We start from the raw sequence: 18,050 nt of genomic DNA on the forward strand, positions 1-18,050 counted from the left end.
GCTTATTTTCTGAAAGCAGCACATTTTTTGATTCCAGAATGAGATAATATATGTATATCTTGCATGTGCTTGGTTCCTACAAGACATTCAATAAGTAACTATTAAAGTTGTTGTGAATACTGGAGGAATACAAATAGTGATGGCAAAATGTCATTGATAAATCTTTAGAATGTACAAACCAGCTAATATTATAATATTTGAATTATGTTACCATTGCATCATATTTGTATTTTACAGTTAGTGAAGGTAGTTCTCTAATGGATATTGAAAATGTAATTCTGGCTAAAGTTCGTGATGAAGAAGAAGACAACTCAGATGCAGTATTTAAATCTGATAAGTTTCAGCAGGACTTATTTTTTATGGAACGAGTTATAATGGAAAATATATTTCAGCCAAAACTTGCAGCTTATCGTCAGCTTCCTATTTTAAAAGGTATTTAACACATTATATACTAAAACATCTTTTAAAAAAATAGTGTTGTTTTGAAATAAAGATTGTATACTTTAAAAAAGATATTTAAATATAATCGCTTTTAGACAAGCTCAAGTAATTAAAAAAATAAAATGGTATTATTATTTCTAGATGCAGTCTTTAAACTGAGTTATCACTTATCAGGGAGAAGAAAATGGCAGCCAACTCCAGTAATTCTTTCCTGGAGAACCCCATGGACAGAGGAGCCTGGTGGGTTGCGGTCCACGGGGTTGCAAGGCATCAGATATGACTGAAGCGACTTAGCACATACACACACATCACTTATCAGAAGACATTTTTATATAGTTTCCAGCACTAAAAGGGAATAGCAGGAGAGTCCAGACCTGGAAGCCCAAAGAAAGAGATAGTCTCGTAGATTCAAAACCTCATAAGTTCTTTCCTCTCTGTTGTTCCAATATTGAATTATTCTCTCATAGTCAAACACCCCTTTCCATTGCCATTGATACTTTCCAGGTTCTAGCTTTTATTACCTCTCCCTAATTTTATTACACAGGCATTCTTCCTGTTCTTATGGCTACAATATTTTTAAAGATTTGAGAGATTATTTAATTCAACTTTTCAATTTTTGAATGAATGAAATGAAGGTTATAGAAACTTTCTAAAGTTGCATCAGTTCACTTCAGTCACTCAGTCATGTCTGACTCTTTGCGACCCCATGAATCGCAGCACACCAGGCCTCCCTGTCCATCATCAACTCCCGGAGTTAACCCAAACTCATGTCCATCGAGTTGGTGATGCCATCCAGCCATCTCATCCTCTGTCGTCCCCTTCTCCTCCTGCCCCAATCCCTCCCAGCATCAGGGTCTTTTCCAATGAGTCAACTCTTCACATGAGGTGGCCAAAGTATTGGAGTTTCAGCTTTAGCATGGGTCCTTCCAATGAACACCCAGGACTGAACTCCTTTAGGATGAACTGGTTGGACCTCCTTGCAGTCCAAGGGACTCTCAAGAGTCTTCTCCAACACCACACTTCAAAAGCATCAATTCTTCAGTGCTCACCTTTCTTCACAGTCCAACTCTCACATCCATACATGACCACAGGAAAAACCATAGCCTTGACTAGACAGGCCTTTGTTGGCAAAGTAATGTCTCTGCTTTTGAATATGCTATCTAGGTTGGTCATAACTTTCCTTCCAAGGAGTAAATGTCTTTTAATTTCATGGCTGCCATCACCATCTGCAGTGATTTTGGAGCCCCCAAAAATAAAGTCTGACACTGTTTCCACTGTTTGCCCATCTATTTCCCATGAAGTGATGGGACCAGATGCCATGATCTTCATTTTCTGAATGTTGAGCTTTAAGCCAACTTTTTCATTCTCCACTTTCACTTTCATCAAGAGGCTTTTTAGTTCCTCTTCACTTTCTGCCATAAGGGTGGTGTCATCTGCATATCTGAGGTTATTGATATTTCTCCCGGCAATCTTGATTCCAGCTTGTGCTTCCTCCAGCCCAGGAACATATCACTGATCATTTAAAAAAGAAAAAATAGTAGTTCTGCTTTTAGTTAGGATGTAAATAATTATGAGAGAATAGGAGAGGACAGGCTGATGAACTATAGTAGTGTTGCAGTTTTGCTCATATGATGACATCCAGATAAGAGTTCAAAGAGGCTGCTGCTGCTAAGTTGCTTCAGTCATGTCCGACCCTGTGCGACCCCATAGATGGCAGCCCACCAGGCTCCTCCGTCCCTGGGATTCTCCAGGCAAGAACACTGGAGTGGGTTGCCATTTCCTTCTCCATTGCAGGAAAGTGAAAAGTGAAAGTGAAGTCACTGTCGTGTCCGAGTCTTCGAGACCCCATGGACTGCAGCCTTCCAGGCTCCACCATCCATGGGATTTTCCAGGCAAGAGTACTGGAGTGGGGTGCCATTGCCTTCTCCATCAAAGAGGCTGAGATGACTGTAATTGGAATAATCAGATATTAGGAAATTATGTAGAGAAAAAAAAACCTCCATAAATCTATCATTTAGTCTTTCGACACATTTGATTTCTGACTGGCCAGAGGGGTAGAAATAGGGTATTCAGTAAATATCCAGAATGGCCATACCTTAAGAATGAAGACTAGTCTAGACCCTCCTCCCCACCAATAAACTTTTTAGCTAATTTAAAAATTTTAATTTTTAAAAGCTGATTTTAAAAATCAACCTAATCTGAAAGTAAGTTAACCGCTCAGCAAAACAAACTTCAATACAGTATTGTATCGAAGAAAACACAATGCAGACATTCAGTGCTGTAACATTTATAATGCACAGCACCCAATAAAAATTTGCTAGCTGTGTAAATAGGCAGGAAAATGTTAGCTAAAGCTAAAAAAGACAGTCAATAGAAACAGATAAAAAGGTGACTGAGATGGTAAAAGACAGATAAGAACTTTTAAAAAGCTATCATACTCAGAATAGCCAAGACCATATTGAAGAAGAAGAAAAAAGTTGGAGGACTGACATCATCCAACTTCAAAAGTTAGTTAAGTTACAGTTGTTATTGTGGTATTGGTGAAAGAACAGACACATAGATCAATGGAACAGAATAAAGAGCCAAGAAATAGATCCACATAATTATAGTCAACTGATCTTTGACCATAGCATATTGAAAAGCAGAGATATTACTTTGCCAACAAAGGTCCGTCTAGTCAAGGCTATGGTTTTTCCAGTGGTCACGTATGGATGTGAGATTTGGACTGTGAAGAAAGCTGAGCACCAAAGAATTTATGCTTTTGAACTGTGGTGTTGGAGAAGACTCTTGAGAGTCCCTTGGACTGCAAGGAGATCCAACCAGTCCATCCTAAAGAAAATCAGTCCTGGGTGTTCACTGGAAGGACTGATGCTAAAGCTGAAACTCCAGTACTTTGGCCACCTCATGTGAAGAGTTGACTCATTTGAAAAGACTGATGCTGGGAGGGATTGGGGGCAGGAGGAGAAGGGGACGACTGAGGATAAGATGGCTGGGTGGCATCACTGACTCGATGGACATGAGTCTGAGTGAACTGCGGGAGTTTGTGATGGACAGGGAGGCCTGGCATGCTGCGATTCATGGGGTCACAAAGAGTCCGACACGACTGAACAACTAAACTGAACTGAACTGAACTGATCTTTGACCAAACAGGAATGGCAATATAATGAGGAAAGAAAAGATAGTCTTTTCAACAAATGATACTGGAACATCAGGATATTTATAGGCAAAATAAATAATCTAGATACAGACCTTATACCCTTCACAAAAATTAACTCAAAATGGGTCAAAACTTCAATGAAATATGCAAAACTATAAAACTTCTAGAAGACAACATAGGAAAAAATCTGGATAGCCTTGGGTATGGTGATGATTTTTTAGATTTGACACCAAAGGCACAATCTATTAAAAGAAATAATTGATAAGTTGGACTTTATTAAAATTAAAAATCTGCTCTGTGAAAGACATTGTCAAGAGAATGAGAAGTCAAGTCCCTGACTAGAAAAAAAATATGCAAAGGACATACCTGATAAAGAACTCGTCCAAAATATACAAATATCTCTTAAAACTCAACAATAAGGAAACAAATAACAATTTAAAAGCAGACAAAAGACCTAATAGACACCTCACCAAAGAGATATACTGATGGCAAATAAGTTTAAGAAGATGTTCATCATTATATGTCATTAAGGAATTTCAAATTAAAACATCAATGAAATACCACCATACAACTATTGAATAGCTAAAATCCAAACCATGATACCACCAAATGCTGGCTAAGATGTGGAGCAACAAGAACTCTTATGCAATGTTGGTGGGAAGGCACAATAGTTCAACCACTTTGGAAGACAGTTTGGCAGTTTCTTACAAAACTAAGCATATTGTAACCATATGGTCCATAATTGAACTCCTTGGTATTAACCCAAAGGAGTTGAATACTTATTTTCACACAAAAATCTGCACACAGATGTTTATTGAAGATTTATTCATAACGTCCAAAACTTGGAGGCAAACAAGATGTTCTTCAGAAGGTGAATGAATGAAAAAATTGTGGTAAATCCAGACAATAGAATATTATTCAGCACTAAAAAGAAATGAATTATCAAGCCATGAACAGACACAGACAAAATCTAAATGCATATTACTAAGTGAAGGAAGCCCATCTGAAAAGGCTACATATGCTGTCACTCCAACTATATGACATTCTCGAAAGGGCAAGTTTGGAGACAGTAAAAAGATCAGACGTTTCCAGGGATTAGAGGTTGGGAGAAATGAATAGGCAGAGTATATAAGATTTTTAGAGCAATAAAACCATTCTGCATAATACTTAGTGGTGGGTACATTTCACTGTACACTTATCCAAATTCACAGAATGTACAACACCAAGAGTAAATCCTAAAGTGAACTATATAGATTTTGAGTATTAATAATTTGTCACTGGGAGTTCACTTATTGTAACACTGTACTATTGGTGCAGGATGTTGATCTGGAAAAGGCTATGTGTAAATCTGGGTGTGAGTATATTGGAACTCTTCATTTGGGTTCAGTTTTGCTGTGAAACTAAAACTACTCTAAAAAAAAGTCTTTTAAAGAATAAGTTCTAAAAATATGCTTAAAGATTTAAAGGAAAAAATAAGAATACAATGATGATAGGAATGAAAGCTACATATAGGACAAAATGGAACTTGTAGAGATGAAATAGAATACATAGTACTTGAAATGAAAAAATTTACTGCTTGGGTTTGACAGAATACTAAAAGACAAGTAAGAGGAACATTCCAAATTAAAGTACAGAAATAAGTCTAAAAAAATAGAACTTTGGTGACCTGTGTCCCAAGGTCATGTGGTTTAATATATATGTAATTAGAATTGTAGTAGTAGAATACAGAGGAAGAATAGAAAGATATTTGAAGGAAGAATTGCTAGAAATTTTGTATATTTGAAAAAACTTTAAATCAATAATTATAAGAAGCTCAATGAAATCCAAGCAAGATAAACACATTGAAAAGCACACTGAAGTATATTATAAGTACTATATAAGAAAAAATTAAAAGTTGCCAGAAAAAATTCATTACATACAGGGGAGAAATTAATAATGCCCTTATTTCTATATCAGAAGCCAGAACACAATGCAATGATATTTTTACTGTGCTAAAAATTGTATATCTAGAGAAAATATCCTTCAAAAATCAAGATGAAATAAAAACATGTTCAGACAAACAAAAGCTGAGAGAATTCATTGTCAGCGGACCAGCATTGCAAAAAAAAGTTAAAGGAAGTTCTTCAGGCTGATAGAAAATAATAACAGAAATTAGAATCTACAGAAAAGAATGGAGAGTGCTAGAATTTGAAAATGTGAATAAAAGTAAGAGACATTTCCCACCATCTGAAATTTCTTTAAAGGTGATTAAGTCAACAATATTATTCTAGTTTTATATGGTAAAGCAAAGGACATGGAATAACTAAGTCAATTTTGTAGCAGAAGAATGAAGTTGAAGGACTTTACTATATTACAGGTGACTGACTATAAAGATACAGTAATCAAGGCAGCTGAGTATTTGTCTAAGGGTAGACATAGATGATTGAAACAGACTAGTGAGTCCAGAAATAAGCACAGACGTATATGGTTAACTGATTTTTAACAAACGTGTCAAGGTAATTCAATAGAGAGAAGTTGATCTTTTAAAAACAGTGCTGAAAGAACTGGATATCCTTATGGGGAGAAAAAATGAGCTTCAATCCTCACATTCTGTTAAATGTATAAATTAAGTCAGAATGGACCATAGATAAATGTAAAAATTAAAACCATAAAGTTCTAGGAGAAGATAAAAGAAAAAAATATTTGTGATTTTAGCATAAGAAAAGATTCACTTAATACACAAAAGTCCCAAGTGCAGGTGTGTTCATTTGTGTCCAACTCTTTGTGACCCCATGGGTGGTAGCCCACCAGGCTTATTTGTCCATGGTATTCTGCAGGCAAGAATAATGGAGTGGATTGGCATTCCCTTCTCCAGGAGATCTTTCCGACCCAGGGATCAAACCTGCATCTCCTGCATTGGCAGGCAGATTATTTACCACTGAGCCATCTGGGAGGCCCCCAAATCCCAAGGCATAAAAGAAAAAAATCAATAAGAATTTTGCAAGAGTTAAAATGTCTGCTCTTTGAAAAACACTGCTAACAGTAGGAAAAAAATGCAGGGAAAAATGCAAGCAACAGACTAGAAGAATATGTTTGCAATATATACATCTGACTAAAGACTTAGACAACACACATTTACTTCCTCACAATTCTAGAGACAGAAAGTCCAAGATCAAGGTGCCAGCAGGGTTGGTTTCCTCTGAGGCCTCTCTCTTTGGCTTGCAGATGTTCACCCTCTTGCTGCCTCTTTACATGGTCTTTTCTCTGTGTATGTTCATCCCTTGTCTCTCTTGGTGTATCTAAATTTCCTCTTCTTATAGGGATATCAATCAATGGATTGGGACCCTCTCTAATGGTCTAATTTTAATGTAATCACCACTTCAAAGTCCTTTCTCAAAATATTGTTACATTCTGACATACTACATTCTTGTGTGTGCTCTGTGTGTCACACAGACTTGTGTCACACAGTCTTGTGCAATTCTTTGCCACCCTATGGACTGAAGCCCTACAGATTTCTCTGTCCATGGAATTTCCCAGTCATCACCAGCTTAACCAGGTGGTGACCGGAGTGGGTAGCCACTCCCTTCTCCAGGGGATCTTCCTGACTCAGGGATCAAACCTGTCTCCTGCATTATAGGTGGATTCTTTACCTCTGAGTCATTATGACTTCAATATATGAATTTTGGAGAGAAACAATTCATCCCATAACAGACAGTCATCTTATAAATTCTCACTTAATCTGTATAAACAATAAAGTTCTAGGTCAAGTGTTTCTAATTTGAAACACCAAAAAACAAAGTCACAGCCCCTTAACCTATTCTAGACTTGAGCCAGTTTATAGAACCAGACTGTCTTGAATGAAGGGGAGACTGGGTCACTTTGAGAACGTTTCACACTACATTGCCAAGAGTGTGTACTGTTAATACTCATCCCAGCTTTCTCCATAAAGATCTACAGCATTTTATTAGAAGGACTGTACACTGTGGATAAGGAAACCATCAGAAATTTCATGGGTTACTGAACACTGGCTCTGAGTTCACACTAACTCAGGGAGACCCAAAACATCACTGGGGTCCACTAGGATTTAAAATCAGGTGAACAACAGAATTTTAGTTCAGGTTCATCTACAGTTTGTCCACCCATCATCTTGCAGTTATTTTCCCTGTTCCAGAATGTATACTTGAAATAGAAATATTTAGAAACTGGCAGAAGCCCCCATGTGATCCTTGGCTTGTGGAATGAGAGCTAATTTAAGAAAGGGTGAAGTGGAAGCCCCTAGAGCTGTCTATACCTATGAAAATAGTAAACCATAGCAATGCCACCTTTCTGGAGGGATCTGAGGGATTAATACCACCATCAAGGACTTGAAATATGCAGGAATGTTGACTCCCACCGTTCAACTCACCTATCTGGCTTACACAGAAAACACATGACTCTTGGAGAGTAGCAGTGGATTGTTGTAAGCTTAACCAGGGGTGACTCCAGCTGAAGCTGGTGTTTCAGTTAGAGTCTCATTGCCTGAGCAAACTAACACAGCTTGTGGTACACAGTGTATGGATGCTGATGCTTTTTCCCTTCAGTACCTGTTGGGAAAACCAAAGCTATTTGCTCTCAGCTGGCCAGGTCAGCAGTATACCTTCACTGTTCTGCTTAATGTCATAATTTAGTCTGCAGCAAGCTTTCCCTTCAGCAAGACATCGCACTGGTCCACTACACTGCTGGTATCATGTTGATTGGACCTAGTGAACAAGAAGTAAACTTACTGGCAAGACATTTGCATGTCGGAGGGTGAGAAGTAAATCTGACAAAATTTCAGGGGCCTTCCACCTCAGTGAAATTTTCAAGGGTCCAGTAGAATATGTCAAGATATACCTTCTAAGGTAAAAGATATGCAGTTGCATCTGAGTCCTCTGCAATGGAAAAAAAAAAAAAGAGAGAGAGAGAGAGAGAGACGCATTCCTAGTGGATCTCTTTGCATTTCATTGGCGGTGGTTTAGTTGCTAAGTCGTGTTCGACTATAGCCCACCAGGCTCCTCTGTGCATGGGATTTCCCAGGCAGGAATACTGGATTTCCCAGGCAAGAATACTGAAGGAAATGGGTTGCCATTTCCTTCTCCAGGGCATCTTCCTGACCCAGGGATTGAACCTGGGTCTCCTGCATTGCAGGTGGATTTCTTACTGACTGAGCCATAAGGGAAGCCGTCTTTGCATTTTAGAAGCAACACATTCCTCATTTGGATGTTATTCTGGTTCATTTACTCAGTGATCTGAAAAGCCAATAGCTTTGAGTGGGGCTCAGAACAACAGAAGATTCTGCAGCAGGTTCAAGCTGCTGTTCTAAGTGCCCTGTCCCTTGGGTGTTATGACCTAGCAGGTCCAGTGGTGTCTGAAGTATCAGTGGTAGACAGAGCTGTTCTTCGGAAACTTTAGCAGATGGGTGTAGAGCACCATGATCTTCTTTTCATTTGATTTAATTTTAGAACCAGAACCTGAAGAGCCCGGAGACTTTTTAGTAGATGGAAAACTTGAAGTGGTCGAAGAAGAGGCTAAGAAGGAAGAGGAAGAAGATTTAGAAATAAGTTCAGAACAATCAACAATACCAGCCAATTTGGAACGACTCTGGTCCTTTTCCTGTGACCTAACCAAAGGCCTTAACGTGAGCAGCCTTGCTTGGAATAAAGCAAATCCAGTAAGTTATCAAATGTTTTAATAATGCTGTCTCTAGCATTTAAGGGCACTTACCAAGTATAACATTAATGATTTTCTTTTCTCATCTGTTAGGCAAGGGATTTAAATTGACATAACCTCTAGTTTTAAAATTCCTCTGAAAACAAGTTTATATTTTAAAAAGGGGGAAATGCAACAGCTAGAAAACAATGTTTTTTCTTCTTTAATATGAAAATGTCGCCATTTTTATTTTAAGAGATGTACTTGGAATATGGCTGAATCTATGTCAGATGTTGAGAAGTGAACAAGAAAATAATATATATTTATTTAATTTAACATGTTAACCAAATTCATGCACCCAAATTTGCATTCTCTTTAAAGAAACCATATTTGGAAGTATGTACTTAATCCATGAGGTCAAAAAAGAGTCAGACATGACTTAGCGACTAAATAACAACTACAACATCTTAATCCAGTGACCCTGTGAAAGTGCAAAATAATTTTGAGATCCCTTAAGAAACTAACACTACAGTGGATACTTAAATAGCACCTTCTATGTACCAGGCACTATTGTAAACGTTTTACTTGTATTATCACAAATCTATGAATACAGTACTATTTTCCTCATTATGTTGCACTGAAGCACAGAAAGGATAACTTGCCCGAAGCTATATAACCAGTAAGTGAAACAGAATTCAAACCGAGACATCCAGCTCCAGAGTTCTTGCTTTTAGTGAAAGTGAAGTGAAAGTCGGTCAGTTTTGTCTGACTCTTTGTGACCCTATGAACTATACAGTTCATGAATTCTCTAGGCCAGAATACTGGAGTGGGTAGCCTTTCCCTTCTCCAGGGGATCTTCCAGACCCAGGAATCAAACCAGCGTCTTCTGCATTGCAGGCAGATTCTTTACCAACTGAGCTATTAGGGACGCCCTTTAGTACTGCTCTGTTAAAAATCATCTTGAGGAAAATTAGATGAATCATCAAGTGGGGAACAGTATGTTTTCTTGTAAAAAAAAGAATGATTATAGAGTAATGAGAGTTATTTTTTCCTGAGATTTATAAACTGATTCTGAAGACATGATTCTCAACTAATGCTTCTGAAATAACTTTTTTTTTTCAGTCCTTTTTGAGAAATATTTATTTATTTTGGCCTCACTGGGTGCTAGTTGTAGCATCTTTTTCTTGGTTGTTGTTGTTTGGCTCAGGCTGTGTTGTCCCACAATGTGTGGAATTCCAGTTCTCAACCAGGGATTGAACCCATATACTCTGCATTGGAAGTGGACCCCCAACCACTGGACTACCAGGGAGGTCCCTGTTGTATGTTTAAAGTCATCAGAACTAATTTGTTTAAACTGTATTTTTTTATGCATGTTTTAAGAATTAGCCTTGTTTTATCGCTATACCTTATAAGGTACTGTGTGCAAATATGATAGTTGTTATGGATATTAAAAACCTATAATCAACCTGAAACTAACAAAACATTGTAAATCAACTCTACTCCAATAAAAATTTTTAAATGAAAAATAAAACTATAATCATTTCTGTCAAAACCTCAGATATGCAGATGACACCACCCTTATGGCAGAAAGTGAAGAGGAACTAAAAAGCCTCTTGATGAAAGTGAAAGAGGAGAGTGAAAATGTTGGCTTAAAGCTCAACATTCAGAAAACGAAGATCATGGCATCTGGTTCCATCACTTCATGGGAAATAGATGGGGAAACAGTGGAAACAGTGTCAGACTTTATTTTTCTGGGCTCCAAAATCACTGCAGATGGTGACTGCAGCCATGAAATTAAAAAACGCTTACTCCTTGGAAGGAAAGTTATGACCAACCTAGATAGCATATTCAAAAGCAGAGACATTACTTTGCCAACAAAGGTCCGTTTAGTCAAGGCTATGGGTTTTCCTTTGGTCATGTATGGATGTGAGAGTTGGACTGTGAAGAAAGCTGAGCACCAAAGAATTGATGCCTTTGAACTGTGGTGTTGGAGAAGACTCTTGAGAGTCCCTTGGAGTGTAAGGAGATCCAACCAGTACATCCTAAAGGAGATCAGTCCTGGGTGTTCATTGGAAGGACTGAGCTGAAGCTGAAACTCCAATACTTTGGCCACCTCATGGGAAGAGTTGACTCATTGGAAAAGACCCTGATGCTGGGAGGGATTGGGGGCAGGAGGAGAAGGGGACGACAGAGGATGAGATGGCTGGAGGCATCGCCGACTTGATGGACATGAGTTTGGGTAAACTCCGGGAGTTGGTGATGGACAGGGAGGCCTGGCATGCTGCGGTCCATGGGGTCGCAAAGAGTCGGACATGACTGAGCAACTGAACTGGACTGAAATAACACATTACTTAAATTATGTGTATTATTTTGAATAAAATAAAATACTTGTAGTGTGGATTTATCTTTATGAAACTATATTAGGGAACATGTAGATAAGTGAAATTTAATAAATCAATAATAACTGGGTAATAAAGACAGATGAATCATTTTAAGAAACTGAATATACTCTCAGCTAAAAATTAATATATTGCTATTTAGAATAAAGTTAATTTTGAATGAAGCTAAAAATATAACAGATGGCATCCATCATATTTATTCATTAATTCTGTAAATATTTGTTGAGTATTAACTCTGTGCAGAAACTCTGTTAATGCACTAGAGATACAGTAGTAATTTAGTCACATGTAGGCCCTGGCCATACACTAGTTTCCTATGTGCTTTAATAAGGAAAAATAATACCATGGGAACACATAAGAGAGAGTTGTGAATGCTTCTTAGAGGAATTGACGTCTATGCTGAGTCTAAAAGAGATAAATAAGAGTTTGTCAATGTCAAGGGTAGTGATGAAGAATATTTTAAGACAGAGAGAACTGTGGCGACATGATGTTGCTTGGGAGGTAGGATGGTGGGAGGACTATCTTTGTATTCTTTCTGATTACAAAGAAAAGTCTGGGTTTGTTTGATAATTAAACTTTTGTGCATATGTACTTATACAGTTGACCTTGAACAAAAGGGGGTTTGGGGTGCCAACCTTTTATGCAGTTAAAAATCTAAGTGTAACTTTTGACTACCCCAAAACTTAACTACTAATAGCCTACTGTTGACTGAAAGTATTACCAAATATAAACGGTCAGTGAACACATGTTATATGTGTTATATGTATTATAAACTGCAATCTTACAATAACGCAAGCTAGGGGAAAGAGAATATTATTATGAAAAATAATAAGAAAGAGAAAATACATTTATAGTCAGTTCAGTCACTCAGCCGTGTGTGACTCTTTGCAACACCATGGACTGCAGCACGCCAGGCCTCCCTGTCCATCACCAACTCCTGGAGCTTGCTCAAACTCATGTCCATCGAGTTGGTGATGCCATCCAACCATCTCATCCTCTGTCATCCCCTTCTCCTCCTGCCTTCAATCTTTCTCAGCATCAGGGTCTTTTCCAATGAGCCAGTACTTCACATCAGGTGGCCAAAGTATTGGAGCTTCAGCTTCAGCATCAGGCCTTCAAATGAATATTCAGGACTGATTTCCTTTAGGATTGACTGATTGGATCTCCTTGTAATCCAATAGACTCTCAAGAGTCTTCTCCAACACCAAAGTTCAAAAAGATCAGAAGATCAATTCTTCAGCACTCAGCTTTCTTTATAGTCCAACTCTCATATAGTCATGTATAGTCATCCATACATGATTACTGGAAAAAACCATAGCTTTGGCTAGACTGACTTTTGTCAGCAAAGTAATGTCTCTGCTTTTTAATATGCTGTCTAGGTTGGTCATAGCTTTTCTTCCAGGGAGCAAGTGTCCTTTAATTTCATGGCTGCAGTCACCATTTGCAGTGAGTTTGGAGCCCAAGAAAATAAAGTCTGTCACTGTTTCCATTGTTTCCCTATCTGTTTGCCATGAAGTGATAGGACTGGATGCTATGACCTTAGTTTTCTGAATGTTGAGTTTTAAGCCAACTTTTTACTCTCCTCTTTCACTTTCATCAAGAGGCTCTTTAGTTCTTCACTTTCTGCCATAAGAGTGGTGTCATCTGTGTATCTGAATTTATTGATATTTCTCCCAGCAGTGTTGATTGCAGCTTGTGCTTCACCCAGCCAAGCATTTTGCATGATGTACTCCAAATATAAGTTAAATAAGCAGGGTGACAATATAATCCTTTCCCAATTTGAAACCAGTCCGTTGTTCCATGTCCAGTTCTAACTGTTGCTTCTTGACCTACATACAGATTTCTCAGGAGGCAGATGAGGTGGTCTGGTATTCCCATCTATTTAAGAATTTTCCACAGTTTGTTGTGACCATACAGTCAGAAGCTTTGGCATAGTCCATAAAGCAGAAGTAGATGTTTTTCTGGGAACTCTCTTGCTTTTTCTACGATCAACAGATCAAAGGATCAACATTTATAGTACTGTATTCTATTTAGCAACACTGTTAAGTGTATGTCATCCATTTAACAGATGAATTGTTAGTGCCTACATCAGTATTGTATTCAGTTCAGTCGCTCAGTCGTGTACGACTCTTTGCGACCCCATGAATCGCAGCACGCCAGGCCTCCCTGTCCATCATCAACTCCCGGAATTCACTCAGACTCACGTCCATCAAGTCAGTGATGCCATCCAGCCATCTCATCCTCTGCCGTCCCCTTCTCCTCCTGCCCCCAATCCCTCCCAGCATCAGAGTCTTTTCCAATGAGTCAACTCTTCGCATGAGGTGGCCAAAGTACTGGAGTTTCAGCTTTAGCATCATCCCTTCCAAAGAAATCCCAGGGCTGATCTTCAGAATGGACTGGTTGGATCTCCTTGCACTCCAAGGGACTCTCAAGAGTCTTCTCCAACACCACAGTTCAAAAGCATCAATTCTTCAGTGCTCAGCCTTCTTCACAGTCCAACTCTCACATCCATACATGACCAAAGGAAAACCCATAGCCTTGACTAGAGGGACCTTTGTTGGCAAAGTAATGTCTCTGCTTTTGAATATGCTATCTAGGTTGGTCATAACTTTCCTTCCAAGGAGTAAGTGTCTTTTAATTTCATGGCTGCAGTCACCATCTGCAGTGATTTTGGAGCCCAGAAAAATAAAGTCTGACACTGTTTCCACTGTTTCTCCATCTATTTCCCATGAAGTGATGGGACCGGATGCCATGATATTTGTTTTCTGAATGTTGAGCTTTAAGCCAACTTTTTCACTCTCCACTTTCACACTCATCAAGAGGCTTTTGAGTTCCTCTTCACTTTCTGCCATGAGGGTGGTGTCATCTGCATATCTGAGGTTATTGATATTTCTCCTGGCAATCTTGATTCCAGCTTATGTTTCTTCCAGTCCAGCATTTCTCATGTTGTACTCTGCATATAAGTTAAATAAGCAGGGTGACAATATACAACCTTGACATACTCCTTTTCCTATTTGGAACCAGTCTGTTGTTCCATGTCCAGTTCTAACTGTTGCTTCCTGACCTGCATACAGATTTCTCAAGAGGCAGGTCAGGTGGTCTGGTATTCCCATCTCTTTCAGAATTTCCCACAGTTTATTGTGATCCACACAGTCAAAGGCTTTGGCATAGTCAATAAAGCAGAAAGAGATGTTTTTCTGGAACTCTCTTGCTTTTTCCATGATCCAGCAGATGTTGGCAATTTGATCTCTGGTTCCTCTGCCTTTTCTAAAACCAACTTGAACATCAGGAAGTTCACGGTTCACATATTGCTGAAGCCTGGCTTGGAGAATTTTGAGCATTACTTTACTAGCGTGTGAGATGAGTGCGGTAGTTTGAGCATTCTTTGTCATTGCCTTTCTTTGGGATTGGAATGAAAACTGACCTTTTCCAGTCCTGTGGCCACTGCTGAGTTTTCCAAATTTGCTGGCATATTGAGTGCAGCACTTTCACAGCATCATCTTTCAGGGTTTGAAATAGCTCAACTGGAATTCCATCACCTCCACTAGCTTTGTTCGTAGTGATGCTTTCTAAGGCCCACTTGACTTCACATTCCAGGATGTCTGGCTCTAGGTCAGTGATCATATCATCGTGATTATCTGGGTCGTGAAGATCTTTTTTGTACAGTTCTTCTGTGTATTTGTGCCACCTCTTCTTAATATCTTCTGCTTCTGTTAGGTCCATACCATTTCCTTTATCGAGCCCATCTTTGCATGAAATGTCCCCTTGGTATCTCTAATTTTCTTGAAGAGATCTCTGGTCTTTCCCATTCTGTTGTTTTCCTCTATTTCTTTGCATTGATCACTGAGGAAGGCTTTCTTATCTCTTGCTATTCTTTGGAACTCTGCATTCAGATGCTTATATCTTTCCTTTTCTCCTTTGCTTTTCGCTTCTCTTCTTTTCACAGCTATTTTCAAATATAATCACATATTATTAGGAGTTAGGACTTCCACAAATGACTTTTAGGAGAGGAGACACAATTTAGTCCATAGCACCTCACTTTAAATTTAAATGTCTTCTATTTTACATTTGAAAAAATTAGATCATCCTTAAAAAACCCATGTTGCTGCCGCTGCTAAGTCGCTTCAGTCGTGTCCGACCCTGTGTGACCCCATAGACGGCAGCCCACCAGGCTCCCTCGTCCCTGGGATTCTCCAGGCAAGAACACTGGAGTGGGTTGCCATTTCCTTCTCAATGCATGAAAGTAAAAAGTGAAAGTGAAGTCGCTCAGTCGTGTCCAACTCTTAGCAACCCATGGACTGCAGCCTATCAGGCTCCTCCGTCCATGATATTCTCCAGGCAAGAGTACTGGAGTGGGGTGCCATTGCCTTCATAGGAGATTATAATGTAATAATACAATTTTTGAAGATTATCTCAATATGTAAAAGAGCTTGTTAGCAATTGGTTCTTTTTGAGTACTTATTTTTTAGTCTGAAAATGTGATTATTTTTGTGATTTTGCTTAGGATGATAGAAATGTAGAGTGAAAAAATGGCATATGGTGTTTTTTTAACCTTAATTAAAATATCATCACTCTTCTTAACACAGTTCATTAATATACATCTTTATACATTTGCCAATATTTTTATGCTATCCTCTCTTAGTTTGAATTTTTCTGGTTTTCAGGATCTTTTGGCTGTTGGCTATGGACACTTTGGATTTAAGGAGCAAAAAAGAGGATTGGCCTGCTGTTGGTCAATAAAGAACCCCATGGTAACTCGAGCAGGAATAAGATCTATTTTTATTTAATTAAATGTTGACATAATTCTCGAAAAGTAGTAGATAGTTGTATTTGATAATTAAGCAAAGTCAAGGAAGTTTTATCATGTAAGACTGTATTATCTTTGGTTTAAATCTGTAACAATTAAATAATTAAAACTTATTCTGATACTTTATAGGATACAGTAAATTCACTACTATGTGCTGTTAGATCTGATGATCCAGGGCTGAACCATTATTGTATATCACTGCCCGTTATAAAGAAAAATATTTGCAAATGCAAATTTTAAAAATTGTTTCATTTACTATTGGATTGTTTTTCAGTATATGAATAACTCATCACTTTATAAGATAGATTTCTGTTATCCTCAATAGATGTAAAATAGATTCATATAATATCTTACTGTTATGAATTTTTAAAGAAAATGAACAAGAATCAGTTATTTTTTTTGCTAAATAGCTCTAGTCAATCTGTCACTTACAGGTTTACCTTTAGGGGTTTTTTTGTGTTTTTTTTTCATCGCACCATGCGGGATCTTAAGTACCCTGACCAGAGATCAAACCTGCACCCCTTGCAGTGGAAGCAGAGAGTGTTAACCACTGGACTCCCAGGGAGGTCCCTTTACCCTTAGTTTTTACTTTACAACAGAAATGTAAAGTGGACTACTTTAAAAAGATCAGAAAGGCATACAAAAATAATTGGAGTTCTTATAAATAACCCTCGTCTGTTAGGAAGTTGGGTTTATATAGCCTAAAAGAAAGGAAGAAGCAATTCTAAACATGTGGAAGGATTGACAGGATTCATCAACAGCAAGTTGTCTTCTTTTCCACGTAGGTTGTTAGAAACAAGAAAGGATTTGAATTGGACATTCAAACAAAACAACAAAACTCTAGTCAGAGTTGTAGAAAAGAGTAACTTAGAAAGTTTTAGAGCCTCAAAAAAAAAAAAAAAAAAGAAAGTTTTAGAGCCTCTTCTATCCTTATTTAGAAATGATTAGATAATACAAGCATTAGAAACAGATACTGGGAGATAGGAATATATGCAGGATAATTTATTTGGTGGCTATTATTTGTATTTTTAAGAATGTAGACCTGTGATGGAAAATCCTGTTGGAAGATTACCCAAAATGATAATTACTGTAGAGCTACATGCTGTATTTTGCAAAATTACTGAGCTCTGAGGATTCATCAAAATAAAGGAAATGAACTGACTGAGGTTTTGTTCTCATGTATATAGGAAGTTAGGAGTAACTGAATGTAGGTTAACTCTCCTCACATCCCCACTGCCGTCAGCCTAGTCTTTAGTCACTGTCACACCCTCCTGTACTGTGGTCTATAAAACCAAGTTTAAATTGTAATATAATATATATTTTTTATTCAGTGGCCAGAGCGTACTTATCAGAGTCCATATGGAGTTACTGCTGTGGATTTTTCAATCGGCTCACCTAACCTTTTAGCAGTTGGCTATCACAATGGCACTATCGCCATTTATAATGTACAGAACAACAGTAACCTTCCAGTTCTGGATAGTAGGTGAGAAAATCCAAGAATTAGATAAATATATAACATGTACTTTTTTTGGGAGAACAAAAAAATTAATGTTATTTAGTTTTGAGTGAATGTTTATACTGTTATTGAGAGTGATACCAT

General features: G+C 38.0%; 1 protein-coding gene across 1 annotated transcript in view; it reads left to right on the forward strand.

Annotated features, from left to right (window-relative positions):
- Positions 1–18,050, forward strand: part of DNAI4 (dynein axonemal intermediate chain 4) — a 98,744-nt gene that overhangs the window by 59,226 nt on the left and 21,468 nt on the right. The window contains 4 exon segments of the mRNA XM_019957303.2: positions 238–432; positions 9,058–9,266; positions 16,308–16,394; positions 17,782–17,933. Coding sequence (XP_019812862.2) covers positions 238–432; positions 9,058–9,266; positions 16,308–16,394; positions 17,782–17,933 — 643 coding nt within the window.

Source organism: Bos indicus, chromosome 3, assembly GCF_029378745.1.
Source record: "Bos indicus isolate NIAB-ARS_2022 breed Sahiwal x Tharparkar chromosome 3, NIAB-ARS_B.indTharparkar_mat_pri_1.0, whole genome shotgun sequence".
Classification (NCBI taxonomy): Eukaryota; Metazoa; Chordata; class Mammalia; order Artiodactyla; family Bovidae; genus Bos; species Bos indicus.